Source organism: Periophthalmus magnuspinnatus, chromosome 10, assembly GCF_009829125.3.
Source record: "Periophthalmus magnuspinnatus isolate fPerMag1 chromosome 10, fPerMag1.2.pri, whole genome shotgun sequence".
Classification (NCBI taxonomy): Eukaryota; Metazoa; Chordata; class Actinopteri; order Gobiiformes; family Gobiidae; genus Periophthalmus; species Periophthalmus magnuspinnatus.
In genome coordinates this window covers 14,720,896-14,739,555 of record NC_047135.1, presented here as the reverse complement: position 1 = coordinate 14,739,555, position 18,660 = coordinate 14,720,896, and the positions used below count along the sequence as shown (strand labels likewise).

Below are 18,660 nucleotides of genomic sequence, written 5' to 3'. Positions count from 1 at the left end.
TCCTCTCTTTCTTTTGCTCCCTCACCTTCTCTCCTGTGTCTCTTCTCTTGTTCACCGCTCCTCACTCCTCTCCTCTGTCTCCTTTCCTTACTCCTCTTTCTCCTCCCCTCTCCTTTCCCCTTCTCCGCTCCTGCCCTGACCTTTGACCCTGCTCTTCCTCTCTTCAGATAAAAACAAGTTCAAACTGTGCCTGTTTTACACCACTCAACGCCTCATGCATTTTTTATCTCAATATTTCACTCTAAAAAGAGAGACAAGTGTTTTTTCTGCAGTTAGGTTTGTATTCAGTGACATAGACTGTGTTTGTGAGAGAGGAGAGGTTGTGTAGGCTAATACATGCACTAGAACAATAGCACTATGCAAAACTGTGTTCAAAACCAAATCTCTGTGAACTAAACCATTTGCATAATTCATAAAGTATTGTTTCATGTGAGAAATATGGGGACCTGGTGACATTTCAGAGCTCAGGTCATCAAAAATTCCCTGGGTGTGATGCTAACTGGGGGCACTGCTCTGCCTGAAGCTCTGTTACTCAAGTTCTTAATCTGAGACTTTAATCTGAGATTTGTTTTAACACAGTCTGACCACTAAAAAAAGCTGACTTCCAGCTGGAACAACAACAGATGAGCTGATATGTGCTGTTAAACAAGTCCCTCTCAAATAACATAACAGTCACAAGCTATCTAGCATTAACCAATAGTTTTTCAGTTAGTCACTCTCATCTTTTTGGTGAAAATCAAACTCCTAAACAGGACCATGGACGCTTGTGTTGATCACAGGCTCCTGAAAATGTGTTGCTTAAATACATTTTCTATTCACCTTGAGTTTTCAGACAATATAAAACATGCATTTGGCAGTATATATTGTGTCACCATGCAGAACATTCTACCACTGACATACATGCAATACAACCCCAGCGTGATATGACTTCAAAGTAACAATATAACCTGCAACCAGACCTCTCCTGTGCAAGTATTTCCTTACTTACTAACCCTAACCCTTTTTTTAATAGTTGTTTTGTATTTCTCAGGCTAGTGTGAGATTGTTTTTTTTTGTGTTAACTCAGCCTTGTTTTGTCCTAACTAAAAGTAATTAATAATAATAATAATTATAAGGGATTCAGGTTCCAATTATTGCCCATCTACTAAACAAAAATATACAATATTAAAAAATAGAAAGGTTTCAATTCAAAAATAAAGAATGGGAGTCATCTGACACACAGGATCAAAGGGAAGGTGGGAGGGCATCTGACATACAGGTATATAGGATGATATAGGAGGATGGGAGGACATCTGATATATGAGGATATAGGCGAATGGGAGGGCATCTGACTCACAAGAATAAAGGAGGATGGAAGGGCATCTGACATAGAGATACAAGAGGAGAGGAGGACATCTGATTTAGAGGGATACAGGAGGATGGTAGGACATCTGATGCATAGGGATACAGAGGTACTGGTGAGGTATCTGGCACAAAGGAGTACAGTTGCATGGGAGGGCATCTGGCACACAGTTGTAAAGTTGTATGGCATATGTAGGGCATCTAAACCTTTCTTGAGCAGCACAGCGCTCCCTCCTCTCCTCCCGATGCCGTTCTCCACATAGCAGGTGTAGTTGTTCAGATCGGTCTCGTCCACGTGGTCGAAGATAAGGGAGAGCTCCACCTCCTTCTCCCCCAAGTGCTCCCGAAGCAGCCTGGGATGCATAATAACATTTAAATAAACTACAAAGGTAAACATTTTCAATACACTTTTTGATTTTAATCACTGGTATCCCCTCTTTAAACTCAGTGAACAGTAGCATTGAGTAGACTTAACCCTTATCACTGTTTTATTCATGTCTGCACCTTATAGTTAATTGTGCAACAGCACTTCAGCTTGAACTTTACCTGTGAACTTTCTGTTTTTACTACTCAACTGACACTGACAGATGAGGCAATGTATTGTATTGTTTTGTTACTGCTTGTATTGCTGTTCTGGTTGTGTATTTTTACTCTTGTGAGTGTCTTCTGAGCTAATAAAGTTATCTGATTCTGATTCATCTGAAAAAAAAAAAAAAAAAAAAAAAAAAAAAAAAAAAAAAATATATATATATATATATATATATATATATATATATATATATATATATATATATATATATATATATATATATATATATATATATATATATATATATATATATATATATATATAGCAAGAAGGAGAGAGAGAGAGAGAAGGAGGGAGGAAGGAAGGAGGTAGAATGGCTAGCACTCTCTGCCCACAGCAAAAAGATTCAACTCCTGGGGCTCTCTATGTGGTGTTTGCAGGAAGCCCTGACCAAGACTAGCTCACGATGGGTCGCATTGCTCCTGACAGGTTTAACCCAGAGACAATAAAGCATTGGTCAAATGCAGATGATACATTACCCTACAGGTTAACATAGACCTTAATGGTATACAAAAATTGACTCTTTGATTGTTGTGAAGGTGTATAGATTTTATAAACACAATGGAGCACTTCCTGTATTTCCACGTGACATCACAAGGTGGAGTGTTTTCTGTTTGAGAGCTCAGCCTAAATATACAAGATTTGTGTGTTAAACAGGTATGTTTTTGATGAAGAAACAACGTTATAACAAACCAGAAAATAGTGTAACCTAGCTGGAGCCTTCTCCAAATCTGAGCCAGGATCCCAGTCTGGAACCTTCAGATCTGCTCATTTAAACTGAGGTTACTGTGAGTGTGGGGGACATTATTTCAGACCTTCTCTTCAGGGACATTCTGAGACTAAAATGGAACAAAGGACTTTTTAATCATAAATCTGGATTTGGCCCTGGATCAAATCCTAGTTCCCTACAGACAGTACCCTTCCCTGGTGAAGAGTCCCACAATGAGTACCCAGAATGCACCTCTCCTTGTGGGGGGTGACCTGTGACCTCTGACCTTCCGTTGGTGCATGCAGAGGGAGGGAGGACCCTGGGGGAGTCATACATATGCACACATGATATCAGCACACAGGGAGGGAGGAAAAGAGCAAAGAGGACAGTTCTAAAGATGGACTTAAATACTTCATAATATTTGAAAGTTGAATACATTATACTGACAGGGAGGGGAGGGTAAAAGTGCAGAGGTCAAAGGGCATCTGTGCTCCAGCAAATCTACTGTATTTAACTATATTTAAATACAGTTCAATCGGTAGTAAGTATGAATTAAAAGTTTGCATTACTTTACCCTGAACGTAAAGTTTCAGGTGTTTTACATATACTGCATTATATATACCTCATTTCACAGCAGACACCTTTACTATGTAGTAACTGGACACAAGTGAGTTTTGCTCTAAATCACCAGAAAACAGCAGGCACAACTGTATAACCTAAACTGTAGAATCTGGTCTAAACCTGGTATTGGTTGAACTGTCTCTCAGAGACCTAATATAAATCTTACATTCTGGTTTAAACCTGGCTTAGACCTGGTTTAGTTTTGTTTCAATCCTGAAACAGCACCAGTTTAGTCCTGTAGATAATGCTGTTTTTATGTATGCTGGTTTATATGTCAGCTGTTGAGGTCAGCTGAGGTGAGACACGATCTCTCGTCCTCATCTTTCCTATTTCCTTTGATGTCTCTCTCTCTCGTACCACTCTTTTTCTCTCTCTATTTATTTTTTCTCCTCCATCTCTCTCTCTCACTTGTAATGTGCTTTACATACTTCAATAATTTTTTCTTTCTCTCTCCCCTCTTCCTCTCTTTTCTTTCTCTCTCCCCTTTTTAGCCCTCTTCTCAGTCCCTCTCTCCTTCCAACCGAACCTCTCTCTCCCTCTCTCTTTCTCACCACTCCCTCTGTTCTTTTCCCTCTCTCTCCTTTTCTCTGTCATACTCACCTTCTCCCTCTCTCTTTCTCACAGCTCCCTCTCTTTTCCTCACCGTCCCTCTTTCTTCTCTCTCTCTCTCTCCCCCCCTTTCCCTCTCTCTTAGTCTGTGATGGAGGTAATTATTCCATTGGGAGGAAATGAATGATCTGTGTGATGAGTTTTATATATTTATAAGCATCGTCTCTCCTCATAGAAAATCAGACCCAGAATCCGACACAGGCCATTTTTACTTTTTTAATTAACAATTCAACTTAAACTGTCCAGAACATCAAGACACAAAGAGGCTGTGGGTTTGGAAAAAGAATAAAATTTCATATTTTGGATTGGATTCTTTTTTAAGTTAATAACTTGCAAATATACAACATCAAAATTAACACTTAACTGGGACTAAAACTGAAACTAAATCTGGACCAGACCAGGACTAAACCAGGATTAGAACAGATTCTACATCAGGTTAGGGTGGTCAAATGTATTGAAAATCAGATACTATTTGATACTTAAACTAGTATCAAAACTAGAGCAGGTGTCGACACTAACAAAGTCACATTGACAGGACAGAAATGTACCTTTCCTGAATAGCTTTAGAATGATCTTGAGCTATATCAGAACAAATATAAGACATAGATGAGTATACACCCTTGGACCACTATGGAACCTACCTGGACGACTGAGGGATTACACAGATATAAGGCCACATGGGAATATAAAAGAAAGTTCTACCATTTAATGTTGAAAATCACATTCTATTGTCTGTCATCGTGGTATCATAATTGGTATTGAGAATCGACTCTATTCTTTAATAGCAAAATCTAGTTTAAAATTTTTGTATCGTGACAACACAAAACTGTGCTCAAACAGGACCAAATTAGTGAGAATGTAAGTTTATTACTGCTGCTTCTGCTGTATATGATGGTAGTTTGGACCTGGTTTAAGATTAAGTTAAGATCTGATTTGAACCATGTTTTAGTCCTGTTATAGTGCTGGTGTTGAGTTTAGACTATGGTTGGTTCAATATGGATTTTTGAATTGATACCAATATCTGATATAATTTTTTCCGAAGGTCAATAATTGACATTTAACAATTCTGATATTAAGATTTAAAAATTCATTACAAGGCCCAAATTATTAGAAAAAAATACATTGTCCATTCCTTGATTAGGTAAGGTATGCAGCCCTGGTTTAAACCTGTTTTTTTCAGTTTGACCTGGTTTAGTCCTGATTTAAATCTAGATTAGTCCTAGTTTGAAAATGTCTAAAGTCTCTGTATATTACCAATTTATACCATTCTACTGTATTGTATCCATGTCTATTGTATACATTTTGGTATATTTCTTTATAGATTCTCACCTGACTTCACTCTCCTTGATGTGCCCGGCGAGCTCTTCCACAAACTTGTCTCCTCTCATCCAGTAAATGATTGGACGCCGGTTTTCTCCGCTGTATCCGAAGAACGCCTTACAGTCCAGAGTCAGGGGCAAACCTGTAACAAAAACACAGCCTTACAGTCTAATGTCAGGGGCAAACCTGTAACAGAAACACAGCCTTACAGTCCAGAGTCAGGGGCAAACCTGTAACAGAAACACAGCCTTACAGTCCAGAGTCAGGGGCAAACCTGTAACAGCAACAACCAAATGAAACTCATCGAGACTAGCAGTTATAGCGGCTAATCTGCAAACAAGGACCATATATGGGAGTGTGCAACCAAAGAGCCAATCAGGACCGAGGAAATGTTGAAGGGATTTGCCCCTTCCCGCCTTGATTTATGGATGAAATAGTGAAATAACATTGAGATCATGTTGAGCAGGTTAATACAAACATTTTAAGGTCAGGATGACAAGCCTGCCAGCAGCTGTTATGCATGGTTTTTCAATAGAAAATGAATTGCAGCTCAGGTTGATGGAACCAAATTGCACCAGAGTTAGGATCGAGAAACATATAACATATTTATAATCTTTTTCATAATCCTGGACTTAAGCAGAGCAGTCAGAATGGGTTCTTTTGGAGTAACAGCTTTGCAGAACTCAGCCTCTTTCTGCAAATATTTACAAGTATTTAGTGAGAGTTATTTTCACAGTTGTAGAAAGTGGCACCTGCAGTGAGGAGAGATTCTTACAAGTACAAATTCACTGCTGATTGAATTTCTCACAAAAAATTAAGGCGACGCGTTAGCTTTTTATTTATTTCTTGTAAAATTTTCCACCATCTTAACCATGAAGATGAATACAACTTTTGTGTTTGACTGCATGCAGGAGTGGACTGAGTGAGTGTGACGTCACCTTAGTGTTCAGTTGCAAACAAAATAGCACTTATAGCAGCTCATCTGCAACCAGTGACCATATTTAGAAATCTGGGCATGTAATCAAAGAGCCAATCAGGAGAGAGGTTGTTGAAGATGCACACCCCTTCCTGCCCTTACTGCTGGTTTGGCAGGGGGCAGGCAGTTAGCAGCAAGTCGTGATAGCTGTCAATTAAACCTGGATTAAAATAAACATTTTAAGGTCTGAATGATGAATCTGAAAGCAGTTTTTTAATAGAAAGTGAATTGGAGTTGATGGAGCCAAATCGAACCCATAGTCACTTCCTGTTTGGAATGCAGCGACTACGATTCGAATAAATCTACAAATGTGGCAAATTTTCCAACTGCCGACTAGGATTCTGACTCCACTGCCCCTGACAGGTTTAACCCAGAGACACTGAAGAATGGGTTGAATGCAGAGGACACATTTCCCTTTGAGAACAATAAAATCCACCATAACTATAATTACTTAAAATGTGCTCTATGACACATAGGGAGGGGAGCAGATGTGAGCAGGCCAAACTCCCACACTCTTGGAGGACCTTGAAAGCAGTGCGGTGATTACTGCTATCACTGGAAATGATGGAGTATTAATGAACAAGCTAACGAGCGCTACGTCATTAGCCAGTCAATTAGCACATAATTAAGATAGAGCCGCGTCATGACAGCTCTATCGACACTACACTGGATATGTGAGGAGGGATGTTTGAGGATAAATAATGACAACATGATATAAATAATAACATTTGCATTAGGAAGGTGAAAAAGTGGATGCAGAAAGTTGGGTAAAGATATTATACTTAAGTTGGCATTAATATGTAAATGTATTGTTATTGCTTATACTGTTATACTGCCTTAGCAAGCCAAAATTAATGCGGATTAGTGGGTCGAGGGCTACATCTAATGACAGTTTGCACATAAAAAAATCATCTGCAAGGAAATATATGAATAAACTGACTTTATTGACTTTAATATTAAGAAATTGGCCTCCTTCCCATCTCCTGACATTCTCTTCAATAGGAAAATGGGAGGGGAGGAGAGAGAAAGGAAAGACAAAAGGGGGTAAGACAGGGGAAGAGAGAGGGATCAGAAAGTCAGAAAACGAGATAGAGAAAGGAGGAGAAGTTCTAGGAATAATGTTCAAATAATCCTAATAAAGATCTACTAAGATACAGTTTTGCTTGTGACTTTTAACCAGCGCGTTTCAAGGTTGTTTTGCACAGTGAATTGAGTAAACAGTTTGAGACCTGCAGGAAACACAGCGGGGTCACGCAGAGTTAATATGTGTGCTAATATGTGTGTGAGTGTTAAAGAAGACATATTGTTCTAGTGTCTGCTATATAGTTATAATCTATGAAAACCCATTATAATTCTTTGATGCTTCTGTTAGAAAAATACAGTGCCCAATGGGAGCTGATGTCAGAGTAAATATTGTCACAACAAAGTGCCGCATGCTGTCAGGCCCTCCTATGGATAGCTGCACATCACTCTAGTGAGCAGAGGATTTTTTATTTTTTTTTTCAATTATACCAAAATGACTAAACACTGCTGTAGGAGCCATATGATGTATTGGTTGCTATGGCAATGCATAAGGGGTGGGGTTAACGTGGGCAAGGGTGACGTACTGGGAGGTACAAAGGCACTGGGTTTCCTGCTGTCTGACAGGTGGAGAGGGGGTAGCCGTATTTTTCGTTTACCGCTTTATTTTTATGCTTGTTACCATACCAGTTTTCTGTAGGCCTACAACTTACCATCTTTGTATGTGTAACCTGCTTAGATACTGTGGAACCAACTGATTAAAACACCATAAAACGCACTTCGTGAGTCATTCAGTTTTTCCAAATAACAGCACGTCAGATTGAGGTACTGGACCCGGACTCCTCTCGAAGCGACACAGGCTTATGGTCGCTATAGCTGCTGACGAATCCTACATGCATCACAGATTAAGAAAGTAAAATTGGAGAAGAAAGTACGTAATGAGCAGCAGTGGCGGTACTCAAACATCCATGAATCACTCTAAATACAACTGCGAGAGGGTAAATGAGAAAATGTGTGTGTTAAAATGTAAGTGTTAAAATGTGTGTGTGTGTTAAAATGCGTGTTAAAAAGCATGTGCTAAAATGTAGGTGTTAAAATATTTGTGTCAAAATGTGTGTAATAAAATTTGAGGGTAAAAATGTGTGTAATAAAATGTGTGTGTTAAAATGTGCGTTAAAATGTGACAGTTAAAATGTGACTGTTAAATTGTCTGCATTAAAATGTGTGTAATAAAATGTGAGTGTTAAAATGTGAGTGTTAAAATTTCTGTGTCAAAATGTGTGTTAAAATGTGTGTAATAAAATATGAGGGTTAAAAAGTGTGTTAAAATGTGTGTAATAAAATCTGAGGGTTAAAATATGTGTTAAAATGTGTTAAAATGAGTGTTAAAATTTGCATATTAAAATGTGAGGGTTAAAATGTGAGTGTTAAAATGCATGTGGTCAAATGTGAGCGCTGAATGTGTGTGTTCAAATGTGAGCATTAAAATATGTGTGTTAAAATGGATGGCGGCCATGTTGTTTGCAGAGTAACTGATTGGTGCCTAGAGGCTGTTTGAGTTCTCAGCATGTTCTGGTGATTAAAACCATCAACTCTATTTGTTTTTCAGAGAAGAGGGAGGAAAAGAAGTGATGGAGGAGGAGAGGGGAAAGTGTAGAAGGAGGAAGTTAGTGGAGAGAGGAGGGATAGAGGAGAGAAGGGGAAAGGGGACAGAGAGGGAGAGAGACAGGGAGAGAAGAGAGACAGAGAGAGAAGAAAGAGGGAGAGAGACAAAGAGAAAGACAGAGAAAGAGAGACGGAGAGAGACAGAGAGGAGAGAAACAGAGAGCCAGAAAAAGAGAGACAGACAGAGAAGAACAGAGAGTCAGAGAGAGAGAGAGAGAGAGAGACAAGGAGAGACAGACAGAAAAAGAGATAAAAACAGAAAAGGCCAAGTGTGCGGTGGAAGTGTTCTATGTTGTTGAGCTGTAATCAGACCTCTGCACTTTGGTCATGAGTCATTTCCATTTTAGAATCAGGACTTGTTCAAACTTATAAAAGTCTATTTCCATAACTCACTCAGAGACTTAAATGAAGAGAGTTAGTGTAGACAAAGAGAGATAGAGAGGGATAGAGACGAGAAACTTATAAACATTTTTTTTTTTTTTTTTTTTACCAGATTTTTACTGTCAAAATTATTCCTCAGAGCACCATGATTATTCACCATAATGAGTTTAAAAGCAGTTTTCAACTTTCAGAGACCAGAGCGGAGTTTTGCTGTCTCAGTAAAGCTAACAACAAATAGCATGTTAATGTGCACACAGTAGACTTATTTTGACCTCTAGAGATGTTCATACAATATGTGTGTACTGGGGCAAAACACATTTTGCTCAAATACATGGAAAAAAAATCAAATACAGGACCTTTAAATAATAAACATTTGAAAATATGTAGAATACAGTGTAAAATATGAGACACAAACAAGGGTTTAGTGTCAGTTGAGCTCATTACAAACATAAAAAATCCAAACATTTTCTGAACAATTAGAATTTTTTTGCAGAATAAAGGACAATAGCCCATTTAGTAGAGTGTTTGCCCACTGATCCGATGGTTGGAGGCTAAAATCCGGTTCTTAACATCATTGTATTTATGTATTCATGTATTCATTTGTCTGGAATGTTTCACATTTCACACTTGGAGTAGTGGTCAGGGGACAAGTGCTTCAGCTCCCAGACAGTGACAAGTGCAGATAAAACACAACAGACACATTTCAGGTGCTGTTATGCAGCCAATAAAACTTTGCATGGAACATCAAAACTCCACTGACCTGTTTGAGTGAGCAGGACTGGGTTGAGATAGGCACAGACTTAATTATGTTCTTTATTTAGACAGGGAGGGCCCTTGAGAGCAAGGTCTTATTTGTAAGAACTCCCAGTTTCAATAAATGCAGGGAACATTTTGGGTTTGGGTCAGGTTTGGACAGTAGTCTTGTGCATGGACCAAGGCCACTCTGGCACACGATGGATAAAGGCAAACATAAAGTGTTGGAACTGCATTTAAACCCAGTGCTTCATTAAACTAATTCCTCGTGCATGTGCTCTGTTTGAGGGAAGAGTTTTCTCTCAGGTCACATGGTTATTTCATCCTCTCTGTGTTAGGTCACAGCTATAGACTGTATGTAGAACTCTATGGGCACAGCACAGACTGAGGGAGATCCAGTGCTGCACTGGGAAAGTTTGTAGGGCTTCAAATGTGTGGAATAAACAGTCCTTTTCCAAGCCTATTTTCTGATGATTTACTGATCAAACATTTCCTCAGACTCTCTTCACTTCTGCTCCTCTCCACGAGTGTGGTCTTTTTCATGTGTCTTTAGACTTTGCAAAGAGGCACACCATGGTTCTAGCCTATACTGGGCTTAGTAGGAGTTTTATAAATCCCGCGTCTGGCACAGAGGGCACCTACGCAATGCTTAGTGTGTAAGCAAGCTTTATAAATGAATCCTCAGATCCGTGGAGAGGCTGAAGGGAGGGATTTAGGTTTGAGGCTCAAAGGACCACAGCTGGACCAGGAAGAGCAGATGGAGACTTCACGTGCACACTCATCTGTCACGTGCACACTCTTCTATGCCCCAAAGGAAAGTCCAACCGAATTACCTTGATACAAATGCTATTGGTGGTTTTCAGATTCTAGTTTGTGATGATGTCATACTCTCAGATAGGGCTGGACCAGTTTCCCCTATTGATTACAGTGACTTTGTAATGAAATATCCAAATAGTAAATGTACAAATGTTGAGTGTGCAGTTGTGAGAGGAGCGTGCATGTGACAGAGGAACATGCATGTGTCAGAGGAGCGTGCACGTGTCAGAAGAATGTGCACGTGGGCGTTGGGGTTGCTCAGCTGTTTCCTGAGAGGCTGTTCACTTTTAGCTTCATTAGACACATCACTCCAGTTCTCTCTCCCCCTCTAACTCCCCCTACATTCTCTCTTTCCATACCTAATTCCTCTTTTCTTGTCCTCTCTTCATCTTCCTCTTCCTACCCCTATCTCTCTTTCAATCCATTCTCTCCTTTTTCTTCTCTTTGTCTCTCTTCTCAACCCTCTCTCCTCTCTCTCTCCAATGAAAAAAGCAAAAGAGAGAGAAAAGTGAGGACACTTTTCTCTCTCTTTTGCTTTTTCTATTTCCCTGCTTCCTTCTCCTGCCATCTCTCCTCTCCTTCTTTCCCTAACCTGCCTCTCTCTCTCATCTCTTCTCTCTCCCCTCTCTTTCTTTTCCTTTTTTCCTCCCTCTTTTACCCATTCACTCTGCTCTTACTTTCTTCTCCTCTCAATCCTCCACTCTCTCAACTTTAACTCCATCTCTCTCCTCTTTCTCTCCTTTGCCTTCTCTCTTTTTTCTTTCCTCCTCCTCTCCCTTCTTTCTACCTTTTCCCTTTTCTCTCTACCTTATCTATCTTTTCTTTCTTTCCTCCCTCATTCGCTCTCCCTTTCAATCCCTACCCCTCTCTCCTTCTTCATTCTTCCTCTCTCTCCTCTCCTTCTCCCTACCCTCTCATCTCCCTTCTTTTTTCCCAACCTATCTCTCACCTCTCTGTCTCCCTCTCTCATTTCTCTACCGCCACTTTCTTTTCTTTCTCTCCTTCCTCATTCTCACTCTCTACCCTCTCTCTCCATCAATTTTAACTCCCTCTCTGTCCCCTCCAACTTCTCTCACGTGTTTTTCTTTCCCTCTTTCTGTGTACTCTCCCCTCTCCCTGCTTTTTTCCTTACCCCTCTCTCTCCTCTCTCTTTCTGTTCATTCTTTTCTTCCTCCCTCTCCCTTTCTTTCTCTCTCTCATCTCCCTTTCACCTCCTCTTGCTCTCTCCAGGTTCATACATGTATCCTCTCTCTCTCTCCCTTTCAGAGTCTGTCTTTCACCCCCTCTCTCTTCTTTCTCCTGGTTCAAACATATATCCCTTCTTCTCATCCCTTTCTCTCTGTTTATTTCTCTTTTTTTTCTAAACAAAAAGCCTCTTCCTGCACCGTCCTAGACTCATTTGACATTTGTAAAATCTACCTCAAAACATTTACTTCCTTTAGCTATGTTTGTGTGGCATTACAGCAATTATATATGATCAGATCCGCTGACACACAGGTTGGCAGTGCAATTCTAGCTCTCACAGATGAATGCTGCCGTTGTATCTCCGGGCAATACCCACTTCCACTGTCATTGTACATTGGTGTATGAATGTGTGTGTGAGTGGTTTCTTGATGTAAAGCTTTGAGTGCCTTGAAGGTGGAAAAGCATTGTATTAAAATGTGATCATTCACCATTTGCAAAAATATCACATCAGTATGAAAATATCTATATCTAAATTTCTCCACAATAGAATCTCATTAAAAGTTCAAACCATGTTTATAACCAAATTTGGATGAACTATGCCCAAATAATTAAATATGTAGTCTGTAACATTTCTAGTGGGGAGTCTGCAACCTGCTTGTCTCCATGGAGATGTGCTTTGCTATGATTGACATTTTGGCATTTATCCATCCATCCATTTTCTTCCACGTATCCGGGGCCGGGTCGCAGGGGCAGCAGTCTAAGCAGGGACTCCCAGACTTCCCTCACCCCGGACACGTCCTCCAGCTCCTCCGGCGGGACCCCAAGGCATTCCCAGGCCAGCCGAGAGACATAGTCCCTCCAGCGTGTCCTGGGTTTTCTCCGGGGCCTCCTCCCGGTGGGACATGCCCAGAACACCTCCCTAGGGAGGCGTCCAGGAGGCATCCTGAGTAGATGCCCGAGCCACCTCAACTGGTTCCTCTCGACATGTAGGATTAGCGGCTCTACTCCAAGCTCCTCCCGTGTGACTGAGTTCCTCACCCTATCCCTAAGGGTGCACCCGGCCACCCTGCGGAGGAAACCCATTTCAGCCGCTTGTATCTGCGACCTTGTCCTTTCGGTCATTACCCAAAGCTCATGACCATAGGTGAGAGTAGGAATGTAGATTGACTGGTAAATCGAGAGCTTTGCCTTTGGGCTCAGCTCCTTCTTTACCACAATGGACTGATACAGCGACCGCATCACTGCAGACGCTGCACCGATCCGCCTGTCAATCTCACGCTCCATCCTTCCCTCACTCGTGAACAAGACCCCGAGATACTTGAACTCCTCCACTTGAGGCAGAGACTCACCACCCACCCGGAGAGGGCAAACCACCTTTTTCCGGTCGAGAACCATGGCCTCGGATTTGGAGGAGCTGATTCTCATCCCAGCCGCTTCACACTCGGCTGCAAACCGCCCCAGTGCCTGCTGCAGGTCCTGGCTCGATGAAGCCATCAGGACAACATCATCTGCCCCTCCCCGAACCGCCACCTTAACGTGGTGGAGGGGTTTGAGCACCCGAATGATCCTGGGAGCTATGTTGTCGGGGGCTTCATGCTCCTGGTAGGGTCACCCATGGCAAACAGGTCCTGGGAGACGGGTCTGACTAAGAGCGGTTCAGAAGCCCATCATGACGAGGAAAACAACGAGGCCGTTTACGTCGCCCAGACTGGTGTTACCGGGGCCCCACCCTGAAGCCAGGCCTGGGGTGGGTGCTCGGCAGAGAGCGCCTGGTGGCCGGGCCTTTTCCCATGGGGCCCGGCCGGGCCCAGCCCGAAGGAACGACGTGGGGCTGTCCTCCCGTGGACCCACCACCTGCGAGAGGAGCCATGAGGGGTGGGTGCAGAGAGATCTGGGTGGCAGTCGAAGGTGGGGACCTCGATGACCGGATCTGCGGACATGGAGACTAGCTCTGGGGACATGGAATGTCACCTCGCTGGGGGGGAAGGAGCCTGAGCTTGTGCGGGAGGTTGAGGGTTACCGGCTGGATATAGTCGGCCTCACCTCCACGCACAGCTTGGGCTCTGGAACCCAACTTCTTGAGAGGGGTTGGACTCTCCATTTCTCTGGCGTTGCCCGCGGGGAGCGGCGGCGAGCTGGTGTGGGCTTGCTCATTGCCCCACAGCTCAGCCGCCATGTGTTGGAGTTGACCCCGGTGAACGAGAGTGTCGTGTCCCTGCGCTTTCGGATCGGGGACAGGTCTCTCACTGTTGTGTCGGCCTACAGGCCAGACAGCAGTGCAGAGCACCCGGCCTTCTTGGAGTCCCTGGGAGGTGTACTAGACAGTGCCCCAACCGGGGACTCCGTTGTTCTCCTGGGGGACTTCAATGCCCATGTGGGTAATCACAGTGACACCTGGAGGGGCGTGATTGGGAGGAATGGCCTCCCTGATCTGAACCCGAGTGGTGTTTTGTTATTGGACTTCTGTGCTAGTAACAGTTTGTCCATAACAAACACCATGTTCGAGCACAAGGGTGTCCATCGGTGCACGTGGCACCAGGACACTCTAGGTCGGAGATCGATGATTGACTTTGTTGTCGTGTCATCTGACCTCCGACCGCGTGTCTTGGACACTCAGGTGAAGAGAGGGGCTGAGCTGTCAACTGATCACCACCTGGTGGTGAGTTGGATCCGCTGGCGGAGGAGGAAGCTGGACAGACCTGGCAGGCCCAAGTGCATCGTGAGGGTCTGCTGGGTCTGCTGCGTCTGGAGTCCTCTGTCAGAGGGGTCTTCAACTCCCACCTCCGGGAGAGCTTCTCCCTGATCCCGGGGGAGGCTGTGGACATGGACTCTGAGTGGGCCATGTTCTCCACCTCTATTGTCGATGTGGCTGCTCGTAGTTGTGGTCGTAGGGTCTGCGGTGCTTGTCGCGGCGGCAATCCCCGAACCCGGTGGTTGACATCGGAAGTAAGGGATGCCGTCAAGCTGAAGAAGTAGTCCTATCAAGCCTTGTTGGCTCGTGGGACTCCTGAGGCAGCTGACGAGTACCGGCGGGCCAAGCGTGCCGTGGCTCGGGCAGTCACAGAGGCAAAAACTCGGGGTTGGGAGGAGTTCGGGGAGGCCATGGAGGAGGACTATCGGACGGCCTCAAAGAGATTCTGGTAAACCGTCCGACGCCTCAGGAGGGGGAAGCAGTGCTTCACCAACACTGTTTACAGTGCGGGTGGAGAGCTGCTGACCTCAACTGGGGATGTTGTCGGGCGGTGGAAGGAATACTTTGAGGATCTCCTCAATCCCACTGTCACGTCTTCCGAGGAGGAAGCAGAAACTAGGGACCCGGAGGCGGATTCGTCCATCAGCCTGTCTGAAGTCACTAAGGTGGTTGGCAAGCTCCTCGGTGGCAAGGCTCCAGGGGTGGACGAGATCCGTCCTGAGTACCTCAAGTCTCTGGATGTTGTGGGGCTGTCTTGGCTGACACGTCTCTGCAACATCGCGTGGTGGTCGGGGACAGTACCTGTGGAATGGCAGACAGGGGTGGTGGTCCCTCTGTATAAGAAGGGGGACCGGAGGGTGTGTTCCAATTACAGGGGAATCACACTCCTCAGCCTTCCCGGTAAGGTCTATTCCAGGGTACTGGAGAGGAGAATTCGACCGATAGTCGAACCTCGGATTCAGGAGGAGCAGTGTGGTTTTCGTCCTGGTCGTGGAACACTGGACCAGCTCTATACTCTCCATCGGGTCCTCGAGGGCTCATGGGAGTATGCCCAACCAGTCCACATGTGTTTTGTCTGGAGAAGGCATTCGACCGTGTCCCTCGTGGTGTCCTTTGGGGGGTGCTCTGGGAGTATGGGGTCCGGGGCTCTTTGCTAAGGGCTGTCTGGTCCCTGTATGACCGGAGCAGGAGCTGTGTTCGCATTGCCGGCAGTAAGTCAGACCTGTTCCCGGTGCATGTTGGACTCCGCCAGGGCTGCCCTTTGTCACCGGTTCTGTTCATTATATTTATGGACAGAATTTCTAGGCGCAGCCAGGGGCCGGAGGGGGCCTGGTTTGGGAACCACAGGATTTCTTCTCTGCTGTTTGCAGATGATGTTGTCCTGATGGCTTCTTCGAACCAGGACCTGCAGCAGGCACTGGGGCGGTTTGCAGCCGAGTGTGAAGCGGCTGGGATGAGAATCAGCTCCTCCAAGTCCGAGGCCATGGTTCTCGACCGGAAAAAGGTGGTTTGCCCTCTCTGGGTGGGTGGTGAGTCTCTGCCCCAAGTGGAGGAGTTCAAGTATCTCGGGGTCTTGTTCACGAGTGAGGGAAGGATGGAGCGGGAGATTGACAGGCGGATCGGTGCAGCGTCTGCAGTGATGCGGTCGCTGTATCGGTCCGTTGTGGTAAAGAAGGAGCTGAGCCGGAAGGCAAAGCTCTCGATTTACCGGTCAATCTACGTTCCTACCCTCACCTATGGTCATGAGCTCTGGGTAATGACCGAAAGGACAAGATCGCGGATACAAGCAGCTGAAATGGGCTTCCTCCGCAGAGTGGCCGGGCGCACCCTCAGGGATAGGGTGAGGAGCTCGGTCACACGGGAGGAGCTCGGAGTAGAGCCGCTGCTGCTACACGTTGAGAGGAACCAGCTGAGGTGGCTCGGGCATCTGCTCAGGATGCCTCCTGGACGCCTCCCTAGGGAGGTGTTCTGGGCATGTCCCACCGGGAGGAGGCCCCGGGGAAGACCCAGGACACGCTGGAGGGACTATGTCTCTTGGCTGGCCTGGGAACGCCTTGAGGTCCCACCGGAGGAGCTGGAGGACGTGTCCGGGGTGCGGGAAGTCTGGGAGTCCCTGCTTATACTGCTGCCCCCGCGACCCGGCCCCGGATAAGCGGAAGAAAATGGATGGACTAAATGAAAGAGGTAATAAAAAGAAATAGTAAGAATTCTGTAAATACTTTCACAGTAAGTAATATAGTACACATGAGCGTCACCTCATCTCTGGGCAAACCAGACTCTGTACAACAGTATTAGGTAATTCCATTATTCTACACATGAATTTATAATAAGAATGACGCAGGGCAGCCGGGCATGAGTGAAGCCCACGCTCAACAAACATGTGACTGGTACTACTGTGTGGGCACTGTCAGCAGCAGCTTCAAACTGTTATCTGCAACTATTAGCCTCTGGAGACTCTGCTGAGCTTTTAATCATGTTAGAATTGTGTCCTGTCACCATTTACTCTCCCTAAGTTGTGATTTGTGCATATTTGGACAATCTTAAATCGCTTATGATCTGCAACCATGTTGCAGATCATCTCCCATTTTCACCACCACAGGTACACAACCACTGCTCTGTACGCTTAATCTGTGATACGTATAGGATTCTGCAGCGTTGCATAGTCATTTTAGTACAAGTAAAAAATGAAAATTGCTGCTCACTATCGTAATTGTACTATCCATAGGAGGAGCTGACAGCTACATGGCTCTTTTTGTGACGACGTTTACAGCAACGTTGGCTCCCTTCGGGCACTGGACTTTTCTCTTGTTTCATTTTAGATTAATATTGCGATTTAAAATGTGCAAATTATAACATAATGATCAGCAGGTGTCACAGATTATAACTATAGAGTCGACACAAGCACAACATGTCTGTTTTAAAGCCACGCTGCGTCACATTCCAGGTAAAGCAATAACTCTTCCATCTTTAACAGCCTTGTTTCTTTGACTAAGAGTTCATTTCCAGTCCAATATTACAGTTTACATTTGAATGAACTGAGCCTTGTGCTATTTTTAATCTGTCATAAAAATGATCAAATCAAGTTTCATATTTTGTGATAAATATATGATTTTAATTTCCTTCGAAAGCGGAAATGAGGCAGCATTGAAACTTTGTGGTTCATGGTTCATCTGCTCTTATCTCGCTCCTCAAACTCAACGTAAATCTCACAGGAAATTCAGCAAAGGACGTCCACCGCGTCTGTGTCCAAATTTGGAGTTTCCTGACAGTTCTAATTAAGCCCGTCCTTTATGCGAGGGGGCTCGTTAGCACACTTTAAATGAACAGATGAAATTAGAGGAGGAGGAGGAGATGACGAGGAATCGCTCCCAGAGGTTAATTAAATGACCACATCGGCGGAAGGGGGGGGGGGGGGGGTAAACTCAGAGATACAGTAGAAAGGGAGTAAGGAAGAATTTGTAAGGTTTCATATTACACAAAACTGATTCTTGTGAGCTTTTTGCCATGTTATAATGCTACCTGCTCAAAAACATACCTGGAGTTGTGTTTTGTTTCATTCACATGTGTTTGAGTAATCTTGCATTTTTAGTCTGTCTATCTTACACTTAATCTTCCACCTTGTGATGTCATTTAGTGGTAGTTTTCATGTTATCAGCTATCTTTTACCTTTAGTTCAGTAGAGACTGGCAATTCCAGGGTTAAAATCATCAAAAATTATTCCAGTGAAGGTGTGCGGAGTTTAAAAACACATCGTGAAGCACTTCCTGTATTACCACTTGATGACATCACAAGGTGGAACAGAGTGTTTTCTGTTTGAGAGAAGAGCTCAGCCTAAATATGCAGGGGTTTCAAGTTAAACATGTGTGAATGAAACAAATCATAACTGCAGGTCTGTTTATTATGAAGAAACATTATACATAGATTACAGAAAAGAAGATAGAAAACCATTTAAGCTGTGTTGTACTTTAGGTATAAAACAGCAG

General features: G+C 43.9%; 1 protein-coding gene across 1 annotated transcript in view; it reads right to left on the bottom strand.

The window, feature by feature from the left end:
- The window catches only part of il1rapl2 (interleukin 1 receptor accessory protein-like 2), a 226,860-nt gene that overhangs the window by 20,706 nt on the left and 187,494 nt on the right, over nucleotides 1–18,660 (bottom strand). Inside the window, exons 8-9 of the mRNA XM_055224668.1 lie at nucleotides 5,199–5,331; nucleotides 1,549–1,694 (exon numbers count right to left, since the gene is read on the bottom strand). Coding sequence (XP_055080643.1) covers nucleotides 1,549–1,694; nucleotides 5,199–5,331 — 279 coding nt within the window. The remainder of the gene's footprint in view (nucleotides 1–1,548; nucleotides 1,695–5,198; nucleotides 5,332–18,660) is intronic.